Genomic DNA, 17,658 nt, shown 5'->3' on the forward strand with positions numbered 1-17,658 from the left:
AGTCATAGATAATGACTTACAAATAAATAAAAATGGTAATTATGGATGCAAAATCCATTGGAAATTTGAATTGATATTATGACCATATCTTAAGAGAAAGATTGTTTTGGGGAAAACAAGGAGGGGAGGTGAACAAAAAATGGTAGTGGGGGTAAAAAAGAAACTAACGGGGACAATCTTTTCTCTTAAGATTTCAGAAATTAAAAAGAAAATTGGTTCAAATATTATTTTTTTTTGCAAAAAATAAAAGGGAGGGGGTACATTTGCAACAGCATAGTGCATTGAACAAAAGCAAAAAAATGAATATGAATTCAAATCGTATAAGCAGTTCTCTGATTACAGTTCTTTTGTGTCAGAAACCTGAGTATTAGGTGTCAAATATTTAATTACAATCCAAATTCAGACCTGTATCAAGCGCGAATATTGTGTCCTTTTTTTGCCCCAACTGTCCAGGATAAGAACTCTGTGGTCAGCTACGCTCAGTGAAGCAATTTATTTGGTATAGGGGAAAACCATATAACATGACTTTATATAAGCACTACAATTTTAGCAACTCGAATAATGTAAAATGATTCCTAGCTATAGCGATCACCCAGATAAGCATTTCGATGATTAAATGAAAAGGTCAAGTTAAAACTAGGAGTCAACAAAATACTTATACTTAAACCTAATGGTATAAAGAACAATTTATAAAAAGAAAACAACAGAGTTGTACTCTGGCATGTCTTGTGATCTGAGAGAGAAGGAACTTTTACTCCTAATTTGGCATCCATAACTTCAACATGACAATCCAGTAATAATTCATAATCGGTAATTTCGTGTTTTGTCACCCATGACATGGATAGTCGAATGAATTTACTCTTATTATAATGGGTTCATCAAACTTTCGTTGGATACGTCTGCAAAAGGACTAAAGCACCAACAGACGAAATCAATTTTGTCAATGAGGGGAACTTATAGCTTGCAATGCGGTATGGTTGAAGGCCGTACAATGACTATCATTTCTTACTTTTACATTATTTGGTCTGTGGTAGCGAACGATTTCATCGGCTATTATACCAGAATTTATTTTTACATACTCCCAGATGATCATAAAGAACAGTTCTTGCTTGCATTGTTTGTTATTAGGCAAATACACATTAGGTGCACAGCGAAACAAGTACATTGACAGTACAAGAGAGGACAAAGAATAAAGATGTGTTTTTGTTAAGGGCAGTCATGGTTTAATTTGACAGAATATATATGTATGCCATCGAAGGGGGCATTATGTTTTACCCTTGTCCGTCTGTACGTTTCTATAAATATGTACGCAAGTACATGCATCCAAAGTTTGTTTTTCTTCAACCAAATGTTATGAAACTGATACATACTGATTTTAACCACATAATGCAGATTGGCTTTGAATTGTAGTTGCGTCACTTTCACCATTGTAAAGTTATGCCCCTTTTTAATGAAAAAAAAAATGATTATTTTTTTGTTTCCGTTCTCTATCTTTAGTTGGCCTAAGCCATGTAAATGTATTTAATAATACAAAATTAATAAAAATCAAGGTTATGAAATGTAACTAGAGTGTATAAATTATTTAATATACTAAATACTACCATAGAACAGTAAACAAACTATCTGACTCAGGTCTTGTTATGTTACGCAGTGATATAGGATTTCTACAAGACTGAGCTATCATCTGAAAATACACAAAATCTTTTATTGTGATACAATATCTGGATTATTATCTGTAAGATGTACCAATGAAAGATATATAATAAATAGTGTTTAAAATCCTCTACACAAGGACTAAAATATTTGCTACTCCTGTTAATTATTTTTATTTTGTCTTTTTAATGAAGACCATGTAACAGTTCAAAATATATTTTTTTTCCTTTTTGATTTTTTATCTGCTGCGGGTGATATATTGTTACTGATAATTTGTTTTTTTTACCTCATCAATATTATCTACACGACATACACATTTCAACAAACCCTGTCTATTCAGTATTAAATGTCACATGCATAGTTCCTTTGTCAAATCTTGTCGCTGCTTTGAACTCTAATAATAAAGTTCCTCTTTCTAAAGTTTTCTAAGTTAAGAGATTTTTCTGTTGGTGATTTATAGGTGTCAGTTTGTTTTCTACTTTTGAATGTCCCATGGGTATCTCCCCTTTTTCAGACTTACAATTTAGGCCTTCTAGGATTCAAGCTCAGAAGTTATTGGTATTGCATACATATAATTTCAACGCTAAGATATAAATATATTGAGAAACCTACCGATTTTACTTTTGTTTAGGTAACGACCGAAGTATTGATCTACACGAAAAAATGACAATTTATAATGATTAAAAAGATTCTAAAGGATAACTATTGGTTCTCTCTTTTTTTAACATCCGAAATGCATATGGATATGAAGCGGGTCACATATTAAACATATGTCGTCCCAAACTCTCCTTGATTATTTCAAACGTACCTCTATCCGTCCATTTTGACAGGAAACAACAACACCAGCTACATCGGTCAAAGTATTGTCTTTCCATACGGCTACAGGGGAATAAGGTGTAATTGTATTACAAATACTTAAAACCTAAAAAGGAAAATTCATAGGCAAATTTGTGGAGATGTTAACAGCACGCGAATACAAATACAATTGCCGACTTACACTTCTTTAAACTTTGGCAACCACGTCTCTTTATCTTTAAACGGGAAACGTTTAACGACATATGCTATCTAATAAGAAGAATTCTTTTAAAACAATGTTCCAATTCTCTCAGGTAATGATGACGAAGGCTATCATTCGCCCAAAATCCTATGTTTATTTTCCATAGCGTCGTTTGGAATGGCAATTCTTAAAAGAGCTAATTGTATGCCTTTACATTTCAGTATTCTTCAACTGCGTACAACATTTCAATTCTGGTATCTATGTGTTAATTTATGACTACTCTGAAATTCTGGTGTCCTTCCTAAGGGGATCACCAGCCGAGTAGTCTGTACGTTTCTGCTGACATGCATGGTATGGTCATGATTATAAATATTTGTTTACACCACTTTTTTTCTCTCTCAAAATTCTATGTATTTTTTCCCTCATAAATATAATACTTTAAATAGATATAGGAAGATGTGGTGTGAGTGCCAATGAGACAACTCTCCATACAAATAACAATTTAAAAAGTAAACCATTATAGGTTAAAGTACGGCCTTCAACACGGAGCCTTGGCTCACACCGAACAACAAGCTATAAAGGGCCCCAAAATTACTAGTGTAAAACCATTCAAACGGGAAAACCAACGGTCTAATCTATATAAACAAAACGAGAAACGAGAAACACGTATATATTACATAAACAAACGGCAACTACTGTACATCAGATTCCTGACATAGGACAGGTGCAAACATTTGCAGCGGGATTAAACGTTTTAATGGATCCAAACCTTCTCCCTTTTTCTGAAACAATAGCCTTTTTTGCACAACCTCCTGACATTTCGGTCCCAAATGACCCTCATCTCGAACATTTTTACCTTTTTATTGGGGCGTCACCGATGATTCTTTTATAGACAAAACGCGCGTCTGGCGCACAAATTTTTAATTCCGGTTTTTATGACGAGATTAATCATATACTCCCATTTAAACTAGGGTAATGATTCCTTAAGACATAGATGACTGATTTCCATGATATCATATCTGTCAATTCCAAAATCTATGTACATGTTCTTTATTTTGTCTCTGTCACAAGGTGAATCGGGATATTGAATAAGCATTTGTTTACATGCAAAAATGATTTTGCAGTATGACATGTCATATGCAGCCACAATATATCAAATTATTAACAAAATAAAACAAAAGAGTTGCATCTTAACAGATGCTGTATTATGGTAAGAAGAAAGGGTGAACATTAAAAATACCACGAAAACATACGCCTCGAAACAAATGCAGAATATAAGTGTACATGACAAATGCCACAAAACCGTACAGAAAAACTAAAGATCAATTGAAAAGTCCCTACAACTATCGGATTTTAACTCATTTGCTACAAAAAAATTCAATCGGAAAGTCTCTAATCATATGGCAAATCAAATGACAAAACACATCAAACACATCAAACGAATGGGTAACTACTGTCATATTCCTGACTTGGTACAGGTATTTTCAAATGTAGAAAATGGTGGATTGAACCTGGTTTTATAGCGCTAAACCTCTCACAGTACGACAGTCTCATTAAATTCCGTTAAATTGTCGAAATATGAATACAGCAGTCATCACTGTGTTACAATCTTGAAACAAACAATTTTACAAAAAAAATACAAAAGCATCTATCAAATTAAAAACACATTCATTGCTTCGCGTGTGTGATGTCAGAAAATGTATACGTCAAATAGGAAGAAATTTTATCGTTCAATTATTCTACAAAACAATTTTATAATTTCGCATGGAAAATGTTGACATACAGGGTTAAAAATCAAAAGTATGTTAGAATTAATATCAGAAATGGACCGAGATATAAAATTGTCCAGAAGTTCTTTAGAATTTCGAAGAATCCACAAATGGTTAATACCACTACGCGATCAAATAAATTTTGTTTCTTGCCGTTCAAAATATTTTCTAATTCATAATAGAACAATAACATAATGAAAGGATTTTTTATAGTACAGAGTCACGTTATAAGAACCAAAGAAACATACAAAGTCGCATATACAAAACACACCAGCAAAAATGAAAGATAATACAAACACATTGACGGGATGTATAAGTACCGAGCCACGTGAGAGGGTAAATATGCAATCATTTTCAAGAAGTAGCTGTTGTGGGGTTCGTTTTGCTCAGTCTCATTCGGAGCATCCTTTATCCTTTTTCGTCTTACATGTATTTCTTGCGAAGATGACTTGTTAATTTTAATGTTAATTTGACGTTTGAATTGCATATTTTGCATCCTCTTACCTGTACCCCTTTTGTCCATTTAGTAGAGCTTGGCGTGGAACAACGTTTCAATAATACTGCATCAGCCGATTTACCCACACATTTTCTCGCATTTTGATTTACAATATTCATTCCAAAAGCTAAATCCATCAGTAACCCAAATTTGTTACACGTATGTTCTGAGGTAGTAGAGACTGAAAGAGAATGTTAAGATCCTTTCTATAGTTAATGTTATTATTTAGAACATTTTGAAGAATCAGTTCTTAGATTTAAGAAAAAAAAAATCAGACAAAAGTAATGACTTTGTTTGGTCAAATTTTTTTTTTGAATGAAATGAAATGTTTTTTTTCCAATACTAGAAGCTCTAATTTTCCTGTAATTTGAATTGAATAGTTAAAGCCACATTTTAATGTTTATATCTTTAGTTAATATTCGTCAAATATCGATGTATGTTATGTATTATTTAAACCATGTTTACGTACACTGTTTCGACAATTTGTTGCAAATCCATCTTTATACTTTAAATTTTACTGTTAAATTTATTGACAAAGTCTTAAAATCAACATAATTAAGGTACGCTGCATATTAAGATATAAAATACCTTCAGTATTCAATGCAATTTAAAATTTAATCATAATATTATTATGCTTACTGCTTTTAGTTAAAGCACCGAAAGTGGAAATTCCATTACCTGAAAGAAATGTCTGATGTGATATAATAACATGAAACCAATTTGTTAAAACAAGGGAGTTAACACTTACATTATGATTGTTTTAATCTCAAACTATTAAAAAACAGAAAGCAATCTTCCCAAATAATAAAAAAATCTGTTTTGCAAACTGTAAGGTAAACAATGAAATTAGTCCTGTAAATAGTGTGGTTAAAATTTCTTCTATTGTTAATATTTTTATTGGAGCACAAATTGTTTATATTTCTTAATTTTCAGTATGACATTTTTATATTGTTTTTGTTAATTATATCATGTTTAGGAGATAATTTGCAAAAAAAAGTAGAGAGTAAAAACTTAGATTTGTGACTCTCTTTTTCAACTGAAACAGAAGATGATAATTTCTTTCTGTCATAATCATTGCTGATCCGGTGATGGATTCGGTATTGGCTAAGAAACGTGTCACTTATTTCCAAAGGCAAGGGACAATATTTTCTCGCATTATATCGGACAAAAGTCAAGAAACATACTTTTAATAATCTTTAATTGATTTTTCTCTAAAGCTTGTAAAGTAACACTACCTTTTTATATTTAAAGTTTTAAAATGCATCATAAAAGACGACTCAGCATAGAAATATCTGGTTCTAAAGAACCTTCCAAAATTGCCCAATATATGTAACATAATTTGGTATGTAATACGAAAATTCATCAAATGTGAAATTATATGTTGATTACAAATTGTTTGTTTTATGTTATTAAATTTAAAATGAATAGAATTTAGGGATAAAAGATACCAGAAGGACAGTCAAACTCATAAATAGAAAATAAACTGACAACGCCATGGCTAAAAATGAAAAAGACAAACAGACAAACAATAGTACACATGACATAACATAGAAAACTAAAGAATAAACAACACGAAACCCACCAAAAACTAAGGCCTATCTCAGGTGCTCCGGAAGGGTAAGCAGATCCTGCTTCACATGGGGCACCCGTCGTTTTGCTTATGTGATAACAAATCCGGTATATAGTTTCATTCGGTACAATGTAGGTAAAATTTATGAAAGAGAAGGTGTTTGTAGTTACGACGCAAGGCACATATCCGATATCATTTGTGAAACGGTTTAACCTGTTACATAACTTAAATGAATTTAATATAAAAAAAAAAATACAAGAATTTGAATATATGTCATTTCAACAAATAGTACATTTAGAATATTACTCGCAGTTTACAAAATTTCTAAATTTTCAGCAGCATCATCTTGTAACAACGCAAGGTAAATTTCACAGCATAGTTAACATGTATATGCTACATTATATTTTAAAATCACAAAAAGTAAGAGACAACACAAACATTCTATCAGGTTACATGATGTTATCAACCTTTATTTCGCGTTCAAACTTTTTAGCCATTTTCGCAGAGAATTGATACGTGATTTTCAAATCAGTGACCTTGAAGTAGTTGAATAAGAACAATCCAAGTTTTACATGTATGCGTTTTTTTAACTACTCGCGAAAGACGCGAAAGTTAATAAATCGCTCCAAAATATAAGTAGGTTTACAGCATAAAATTTCGTACCACAAGCGTTGCAAGTAAAAGGACAGAATGTTGATAATACTCCACTACATGAGTATCTATTACATGTTAACCTTGTGTCGTCCTTACACGAAGTTGACACACTGGTGGATTGTCTTGATGTTGCTGAAATATATAATTTAGCAATAATAATTAATTTCTCCTCTTGTAAAATTGTCGATAATTCATGGCATTAAAGAAAAAGAACGAAAGACGCATAACATGAATAACAAAAGCAAGTGAGCTTATATTATATCACAGGAATGACTTAAACTTAAAGAATCATTGATGCAATAAATTATGTGTAAGTACTAATCATTAATCAGTAAATTAAGGACAGGTAAAGAAAGCCTAGAAATATCGTACTAACTTTAAGATATTTATTATTTATACAGGCGCTGCTGGAATATTGCTTCACAGATATGATGATTGACTAATGGAACAGTCGAAATCATGATTTCAAAATAAAACAAAAGAAAAACAAACAAACAAACAAAAAATGGAGTTGCGTTAAATAATTATATATTAAATAATATCTTTGATTATCATATGATAGCATAAAATTGTATTGCACAACACAGGGTTGTTTACAGATTATTAAGCAAAACAGAGAGAGCATCTAGAATAGAGTCAGTAAATAAAGACAACACTACTATACCGGTGTTTTAGATTAATTCATAAATCAATTGAGGAGAATAAATCGTGATCACAAATAAAAACAGAAGAACAACAGGAACACCGAAGCGCACCAAATTCCATATTCCTGACAGGACATCTCAGAACAAAATGGTGGATTGGACCTGGTTTAATGGTTAGCCAAACCTCCCGCTTTATAACAATGTTGAAAATAAATAATACAGACAAATGCTAACCTGTGTTGGTTTCTGTAGTAGTTGCTTCTGTGGTGACTGGGTGGAAAACTTTCGCAGTTAGTCCTTGTATAAAAGTAAATGTTTGATTGCTAAAGTCATTGAAAAATCTGACAAGGTGGTAGAGATATATAGAGTATGAAACAGGTTACACATGTATAAACAACAATGATCTTTGTGTAGTCTGAAATGGTCTTGACCAAGGCTCGACCTGTCTCGACCTGTCTTGACTAGTCTCGACCTGTCTTGACTAGTCTCGACCTGTCTCGACTAGTCGCGACTCAGTCTCAACCAGTCTCGACCTGTCTCAACTAGTCTTGACCTTCAAATTTAGTTTTGACTGGTGTAAATCAGCTAATCTAACTAAATTAAATATTGATGTTACAAAATTCAAGCTTATTAGGTAATTTGATTAATTGCTGTGAAATGAAAGAATTTAATTTTACAATAGGCATGATAGGTAAAAATAAAAATTATTATATAAATTCAGATAGGCATCTTTAATTTTTTTTTTGTAACTTTTTCAAATCAACTTGGATTTTCATCTAACTATGCAGCTATCTTATATATATCTTAAGCTTACTGAATCCCATGTAATTTAGTTTTTTGTTGTACTGCTGTAAAAGTTAAGAATTTAATTAATTTTGGGAAAAAAAGCTATGATTTGCAATTATGACAAAATAGAGATAGTACACTTTAATTTTTTCAATAACTTTTTCAAATCAACTTGGATTTTCATCAAACTATGCAGCTGTCTTACATATGTATTAAGCTTACTGAATCCCATGTCATTTTTTTTGTTGTATTCCTGTCAAATTCAAGAATTAAATTAATCTATGTCAAAAACAAAAAACAAAATGACATGGGATTCAGTAAGCCTAATATACATCTAAGAAAGCAGCATAGTTTGATGAAAATCTCAGTTGATTTGAAAAAGTTATTAAAAAATATTAAGTGTATTATCTCTTTTTTGTTCGAACTGCAAGTTCTAACTTTTTTGACATAGATTAATTAATTCCTAAATTTCACAACATTACAATAAAAACAAAATGACCTGGGATTCAGTAAGCTTAATATATATCAAAGACAGCTGTATAGTTTGATTAAAATTCAAGTTGATTTGAAAAAGTTATTAAAAAAAATTAAAGTGTACTATCTCTATTTTGTTCAAACTGCAAATTCTAATTTTTTTGACATAGATTAATTTAATTCTTGAATTTGACAGCAATACAACAAAAAACTAAATGCCATGGGATTCAGTAAGCTTGATATATATCTAAGATAGCTGTATAGTTTGATTAAAATCCAAGTTGATTTGAAAAAGTTATAAAAAAAATTAAAGATGCCTATCTGAATTTTTATATAATAATTGTTATTTTTACCTAATGAGTAATGTAAAATTGAATTCTTCCATTTCACAGCAATAAATTAAACTACCTAATAAGTTTGAATTTTGTTAGATACATATTTAATTTATATGGATGGGCTGATTTACACCAGTCAAAACTAAATTTGAAGATCAAGACTAGTCGAGACAGGTCGAGACTGGTCGAGACTGAGTCGAGACTAGTCAAGACAGGTCGAGACCTAGTCGAGTACACTTAAGTACAGTCGAGACAATGTCGAGTACACTTAAGTACAGTCGAGACAATGTCGAGAGTGGTCGAGTAAAATGTGTGCTCGATTTTACTGGTCGAGCACAAAATCTGGTCAATTCAGACTCTAAGCAGTTTGTATTGTATTTAATTGACAGTGTTGAACTGATTATTTCTTAAGTGTAGCATTGTTCAGTGTGTATACATTCTCAAAATGAAACAACATGGATCAGATTTGATTGATTAGAACACATAATCTGTCTAATATGTACAGATTTGTTGACATCAACTAGAACGTTTTGGGTAATAGATATAGTATCCCAAATTATGGATTTGATTACTAGTAAAACGTAATAAAACATGAAAATGTAATATTGTGAGCGTGACATGGTGTCATAGGACACATACTCTTGTTAATATCTCTTGAAACTCGTTGTTCAGAAGTCATTACAAATAGTATTTGTCGTTCAATCCTGGATTAGACACATCTATGGGGAATTCAGCTTTATGTCGCTCTGATCATTTCAATATCTAAACGTCGAAAGGAAGAGACTGCATCTCTGAAACCATATGTAGTCGGAATTTTGTAATACAGTGTATCTTTGAAACAATCTTCTTCCCACAGAAAACGCATTTTGTTTTGTAAAAGGAGACTGTTATCGATCCGTGTATTTTACGCTTTCGCGCCCTGCTCTTTCGATGTACTGCCCGCGAAATTTGAAAACTCTTTGTTTCAACACTTGCTCAAATGTACCGCGATTTCGCGGGCATCTTCTAGTGTGTACAAAAGTAACATATGCAATTTGACATCCACGATAATAAAATTGTCTTACCTGAACATAAACCGCACGTTGCCTTGCAATAATCTTTCAGTACAAGGTGAGAGCAAGCTGATTTCTGACAATTTATTGACGGATCATCAAAACAGGGTGCAAGGGAGGTAATTGGTCCTGTAATAAAAATAACACCAGCAAAGCATAGAATTACACTATTTGTTCTTTTAGGGTACTGTGTATTCGATGTTATTAGTAATAAACGGATCTGGTCATGTGCTTGGATGCATTTATGTTATGAGTGGATAAAAAAACTAACCAATCAAATCTTTAATAGTACCATTCATAAAATATTCTGCTATATAGTTGTTAGGGAACAACAATATAACTTCAAAAGGGGAAAAATAATCTGGCAAGGCAGATGACAAAATGAAATATTCTGAATCCAGATTTCACCAATGCCTTATATTTTTAAAGAACAGACAAATAATTCATATCGATCAAAACCTAAAGAAAACTTCAACATATATTGAATCAGATAAAAAAAAAAAAAAATACCCGATACCCTTTTTGGAGTTAGAAAGTTGCTCCCCTAATACTTACTACATGTATTACAAGTAGCTGAACAGAACTGTTTTAAAGCACCGTCACATAAAGAGGTATCACAGGTGACGTGTGGATCATCTAAACAAGGTTGAACAACTGGTGAAGGGGTCATTGGAATAGATTCTGTAGAGGTAGTTGGTACAGAAGTTGTTGGGATTGAAGTAGAAGTTGTTGCTAATAATATTGGAAACAATTGTTTAAATGTAGTACATAATTGTTACATAACAAACTTAGTATTATTGATACGTTATTTTATCTAATTAAAAAAGCTAATGCATCCAGACTACTAGTAAAACACTCATTCAAGAAACAAGGCATTTAATCTCTTGATTCCTGTTTTTATTTAAGAATTGAATGCTTCTTTTTGTAACTTCATTGGGGTGTAAAAGCGTTGACCAAAGTACATTTTGTATGAAGCGCTTCATATTAAAAATGTGCGCACGGTCAACGCTTTTACAACCCTATGACGTTACAAAAAGAAGGATTCAATACTTATGATTACATTTTTTAAGCAATGATCATGAAAACACGAATTTTATTATTGTTTTATTTAATTCACCGGTGCACTTTATTGTGGGACTACGTGTTATCATCAATGAAAAGTTTTATTGAGCAATGCAATTGCTTACGGAATAACACGTAATGTACAGTTAGCCAATCAGAATAAAGTATCATAATAAAATATATAAATGTATGATTGGTTTTGAATATATATTCGAATATCACATTTTGAAAATAATTCAGAAATTAATAAATGAGTACACAAAACACTTTTTCCAGAATACTATTGATACATAATCTTATGTTAATTAAATAGCCAATGCATCCAAAACCACTTACAAAACACTCATTAGAGAAACCGGGCTTATATTCTCTTGATTTGTATTTAAATAAATATATGAATGTTTTCAAATATTGCATTTTGAAGAAAAAAAAATCAGAAATAAATGAAAGAGTACATTAACACCTATTTCCAGAATAAGAAAAAAGAAATCAAGAACTTTCAAAGCGATATGTGTTTTTATCGCTATTTTGTGTATTTTTCCTTTCATCTTTTTTGTGATAATTTTCATATCATTCTACTCGCTTGAGATGGATAATTATCGCTAGAAACTAAGCATACACGTGGCGTTGCTAACGAAATTGACATGTAATTGACAACGTCTTCATAAGTAAAATAGCGATAAATAGATTATCATTGTTCATCTCAACTCGATTGCCTTTCTCGCTTTCGCCGTCCCGGCTCAAGCGAGAAAATCAATCTCGTTGAGATGATCACCGATAATCTATAAGTACAGGCCGACAAAGCAGACAATAACGTAGTAGCGGTTTGTCGTAAATAATACATGTCGTGCATATTCTGAATCCAGATTTCCCTTAATAGCTTATAGTGTTAAATATTGAGAGAGAAAAAAAAGCGGTTTGTGTTTGTACAGGTCGACAAAGCAGAAATCAATGTAGTATTGGAATAACGTAAATACTACTGGGACGTTCTTGATAATGACATTTTAATTTGATCTACATTCAAGTCTATGCGCCCCACAAAAATTCATATCGTAACCTATCATGTCATAACCACATCACAGCTTAAGGTCTCGTTTTATCATTTGAAGGTCCCTACTATGTATTGGTTACCTAAACTACACACAAACCAGTAAATTATCGTGGATCATCTAAACAAGGTTAAACAACTAGTAATGAAGGAGTAATGGTAAAAGATTCTGTAGAGGTAGTCGGTAAAGAAATTTTCGGGATGAAAGGAGAAGTTGTTGCTAATAACACATGATTAAGTTTGGGAGCAATTGTTAAAAGCAAAGTACATAATTATCACATTACGAATTTGGTACTTGTTATTGAACTTTTTTTCACTTTGATTTAGATATATTGCCGAAAGCGGATGATGAAAAATACATTGTTTCAAATACAAATTTTGCAATAAATAAAGTTTCGACATGACATGACGAAGAAGAAGATAATAAATTGACAATTGATGTTTTGATGTTTTTTTTTTATCATAAACTATTTTCCCTTAACTGTAAAGATGTACATAAAATGTGTCACTTACCTTGACATAAACCACAAGTTACCGGGCACTGCACTTGTAGGATTTTGTCTTCACACACACCATCTTGGTGACAATGGACTAGTTTATTGTCAGAGCAGTGTTGAACAGCAGTTATCGGACCTTCAGTTAAAATGTTACTCTCCAAACAACATTGTTTAAGATACTTTAAACCAACTTATATTCGCGCATACTTTATTTCGCGTTTTATCCTTTCTAGTCCACTTCTCGGCTATTTATTTTCGCGAATTTTTAATTTACTTGATATAATTAAATAAGGAAAGATTCAAGTTTTAATCATTCCCGACGATTTATTTTCGTGTTATTTATCTTTACGCGAAAATCGCGAAAATAAATCGCTCGCGAAAATAAGTTGGTTTACAGAAGGTAATAGATACAATGTAGTACACGCGTTTGTTACACTAAACTTAGATTTGAATAACAAAAACCAACAACATTCCTTTTAAAAACAAATGCAACTTTCCCTCTTGAAATGCGTAAATCAATCAATGTTCTTTAAGTTTTAAATACATTTCACTAAAAGCTAAATAAATGTCATATTACATTTAAATTGTGTCCTAGTAGCAATAAATATTTAAGGACTTAATCGGTGTGTTACAAATAAAAAAAAAAGATGGATTTATTTTCACAGGAACGGTTAATGAAGTGATATACTAGTTATTGCATTTAAAATGGTTTTGGCATCCATAGGTTAGTTAAAACTTATTTTCCTAAATGAACTGCCGATTCAAATAATGTTTATAAGTAGATTTTATAAATCCTGCATTATTTCGGATCGAGTTACATTTATGACTGGCAGTACCTCAGACCAGCTAAGACTATATTTTGTAACTTCCCTTATATAGAAACTATATATGTCCTGTTACATTTCCGTATCCTATTAAGTGCTTATCCTGTCGGTAGCAAGACTGTGCAGACTCCAGTTTTTATGATGTGTCTGATTTTACCCCACATGAATATGTTCATGGTTATCTGGACCATGCGTTTTTTTTTTCGTTTTGTTCTATGCATGCACACATATTTTGTTCAGAAATGTTTTGGTTTAAGTAAACAAAATCATACTGTATAAACCATTATTTTTTTTATAATTCCTGCTATCATTTGTACGTACAACATGATGTTACAAAGCATCCAGAAGCTTTATATGTAAAACTTACTGCATAGTTTACAAGTTAAAGGACAATAGGACTGTAACACACCATTACATACGGATGCGATACATACAACTCTAGGATCATCTTTACATGTATTGATATCTGTGCCTTTAATAGAATCAACTAAAAAGGAAACACTGATATGCAACATTGAACAAAATTCAGAGGAAATTATCTTTATATTATTAAATTCAAAATATCAAATAACCAAACATTCTTTGTCTCTGTATACATATACAATAAAAAAGCAATCCAGTTAGCACGGTCTTATAATTAAAGATACTAAAATAGTCGTCTGAAATATTATTTGACCGATTGTGATATTTTTACTTAATATGAGTTCGATTGAATGGCGGTAGGTGTAAAGAAAAGACACTTACTCTGTTGAAGCTTCCTGTCACACTCATTTTAAAACATTATACTCCTTCAGTGTTTGTCTCTATGATTATTTTTCGCATGCAATATCTAGCTTTTGGTGTAATTATGATCAAAACGATTATTGCTGATGTTCTGAATGGGTAATGTTTAGTTTTCTGTGCCACAGTTGTGATTTTGAAACTGTATTTTTCTCTGTCAGTTGTTATAAAACTCACTGTTATTAGTGACAGGGTGCTTTTTTATTTTTCAATTTCAACCAAAGGCCCGTTGTTTTTGTATTAAACTTACGAAGGAAGGCATCTGCGAAGGATATTGCAATACCTATAAGAGAAGCAAATGTGATCGTGAGGTATACAATGTGCTCTGTTTACGTAAATATTGAATTGATTGTTTAGATTTAGTAAAAAATGAATAAGAATAACTAAAAGAAAACACGATTGATTGAAACAATAACATGTTTATTTGTATTAGCGAAAGTGAGTCTCAAATAACATGTTCTAAACATTCCATTAACTCACCATATATAACAAGATATAAATTATCTACGCCACAAGCGTAGCGCGTTTCGTCTAACCAAGACTCATCAGTGACGCTTGCTCGAACTAAAATAGTTAGAAAGGCCAAATAAAGTAAGAAATTTATCGTTATGGAATACTTGTTTCACAGACCCGTTCTCTTTTTCCCGATTGTGATCTGGTAAATAAGATATATCAACTGGTTTGTACTTACTTTAACATGACGACGGGTCCTACATGTGGCACACGATCTGCTTTCTCTTTCGAAGCACATGGTTTTAGGTGGGATTCATGTTGTTCAGTCTTTCGTTTTTTATATTGTATTTTTGTATATACTATTGTTTGTCTTATGGTCTTTTTCTTTTTTCCCTTGGCATTATCAGTTTGTATTTGACTCATGAGTTTGAATGTCTCTTTGGTATATTTTGTCTCTCTTTTATAACGTTAACATGGTTAGAATATAAAACTGTCAAACAGTTCAGAATTACTGTTTCTGAAAATTGACAAAATGTGTTTAAAGGATAGAACATATGTATTGGGTATATGACATTGCAAAAAACATCCTAAAAACAAAATTAGTTTTGTCGTCGGTTTTTCCTGGCGTAAACTTTTCCTTGACTAATTATTTTTGATAGCCCCTTGGTATCTTATTGACATTTTTATAAGCATACACACAGATACGAACACAATTCACTAGTTGTGGTACAAGCAGATGGTATTTTATATGTAACTATGAACATATTAATATAGACTTACCTACTAAAATAAGTTCCATAGTTTACCACCTTTTCTTATCAACGGACGATTGTGTACCTTATACACGTACACTAAAGCATGGTGATCATCTTATACATAGCTGATAATGTATACCAATTATATAATTATATATAATAACATTACAAAGTTAGATGGTCATCTTTTATTCACTGTATGTTATTTATACGCGTGTAACAGTCATGACAGTCGTCTATTATCATTGCAATTGTTTTTGAATCTGCATGATTAAGATGAATTGATCGTTGGTGCTTATAACAGTTATCAGCACTCCTGTTATTTCAGTAAAAGGTATTTCACATGCTGCTTTCCGACGAAAATGAATATCAATCAGAAAGCCGAAAAAAATAGAATATGAAATAAACTCATCAATCTTCCTATATTTGACTTTCTCAAAGTTTGAAATACACAATAATGAGTACACTAGATCTTAACCAAACACAAGGATAACCCCTACTCTTTTAATGTTTCTACAAAAACTAATTTAACTACAGAAAAAGCATTGTATATCCCCTTATAGGGAAACTTTATTCGATGCACTATTTTTTTTTCCTTAAAAGAAAATCATAAATATGAGACTTACAATTTAGTACGCCATGGGCGCGGTTCGTCGTTCAAACACTCATTAGTTGCGCTCGAATAAAACACATTGGAAGGTCATATCGAGTGAAGAAGTTAAAAACCATTAACAACGAGATTGCAAATATTTGGGGAAAATCTGGTTATCTGGACATATATGCTTTAAACGTTTGGAAGTGTAGTGTGCCTATTCAATATTGGGCAAAGTAAGTCTTAACGAGAAAATACACTTGTTTCTTGAATATTTAGTAGAAATACATATATATACATACAATTTTGAATTGTATGAAAACTAAACGAGGTTCTGCCATTTTGTATAATTACTATTATACACTAGGCCAGATAGCATACACAAATATCTCTTTCAACAAAATTTCAGCCAAAGTATCTACTGTCAAGTGATGTTATGAGTAGGAATATTGTAGAAAAAGAGAGTGTGCAATCAGATAATATCATAAACAAAACATTTGAGTTAAAAAATATTGCCATTTGTTGAATTATATATATAGGTTTGACTTATTTCTGCACATATAATTCATTTGCAGATCGCTGCAGACTGGCATAGGGTTTATTTTTTAACTTACAATTCCTCCAGAGTTACCTCGCCTTGAAAACTTGGAATATAAACACCATTATTCTAAAATAAAATATGTAATCGCGATTTACGGTAGATATCCTAAAGGACCCATACGAGCTTCAACAAGTTATCTGTTACATATGTAATGTGTGGAGGTAAAACTTGTGTTTTCTATAATTTCTTTATTATTAACTAAAAAAAAGTCCAAACGACCTTGCGATTTCAGAGAAAAAATTCTTATAAATTATAATAGTTTGTGTTAGTATTAATGACAAAACAAGGAAACCTTATATATCCAATGAAACACGTCTTCATGCTTTTAAATTTTAAAATAACAACTTTCTTAGTTGAGGGAGGCTCATCTCTCAGAGCAAGTGTTATATCGATAGTGTTTTGTATGGAGTATATTTTGTCGACACATTTGTGCAATATGTTTTTCTCGGTTCTAAAAAAAATCAAAAAATATTCAAATTTGGTTTGTTTTCATTAAATATAATTGGACGATCAAGTTTTTGACAATTTTAAAATAATATAAAACCGCTATATTGGGGTTTGTGGAATCATCTACACTATGTTTCCGGTTCTTAAATAATTTGATATGGGTTTGAGG

General features: G+C 31.6%; 1 protein-coding gene across 1 annotated transcript; it reads right to left on the reverse strand.

Moving 5' to 3' along the window:
- Positions 1-1,565: 1,565 nt before the first annotated feature.
- LOC139498428 (uncharacterized) lies at positions 1,566-15,956 on the reverse strand. Its single transcript, XM_071286812.1, has 12 exons — positions 15,875-15,956; positions 14,892-14,924; positions 14,229-14,348; positions 13,054-13,173; positions 10,986-11,162; positions 10,443-10,559; positions 8,018-8,080; positions 7,149-7,271; positions 5,555-5,593; positions 4,924-5,096; positions 2,462-2,575; positions 1,566-1,684 (listed from the first exon to the last, which is right to left on the reverse strand). Exons 1-12 carry the CDS (start codon positions 15,891-15,893, stop codon positions 1,598-1,600), a joined length of 1,185 nt encoding a protein of 394 aa, XP_071142913.1. The 5' UTR covers positions 15,894-15,956; the 3' UTR covers positions 1,566-1,597.
- Between the last annotated feature and the right edge of the window lie 1,702 nt (positions 15,957-17,658).

The sequence above is a fragment of the Mytilus edulis genome, chromosome 12 (genome assembly GCF_963676685.1).
Source record: "Mytilus edulis chromosome 12, xbMytEdul2.2, whole genome shotgun sequence".
In the NCBI taxonomy this organism is placed as follows: Eukaryota; Metazoa; Mollusca; class Bivalvia; order Mytilida; family Mytilidae; genus Mytilus; species Mytilus edulis.

What these genes read in the sequence shown, in the direction of transcription:
- LOC139498428 (XM_071286812.1), bottom strand. An exon ending in CTTCGCAGATGCCTTCCTTC is followed by an intron (nt 14,349 to 14,891) that starts GTAAGTTTAATA and finishes TTTCCTTTTTAG; the next exon opens with TTGATTCTATTAAAGGCACA. An exon ending in AACTTGTGGTTTATGTCAAG is followed by an intron (nt 11,163 to 13,053) that starts GTAAGTGACACA and finishes CAATATTATTAG; the next exon opens with CAACAACTTCTACTTCAATC.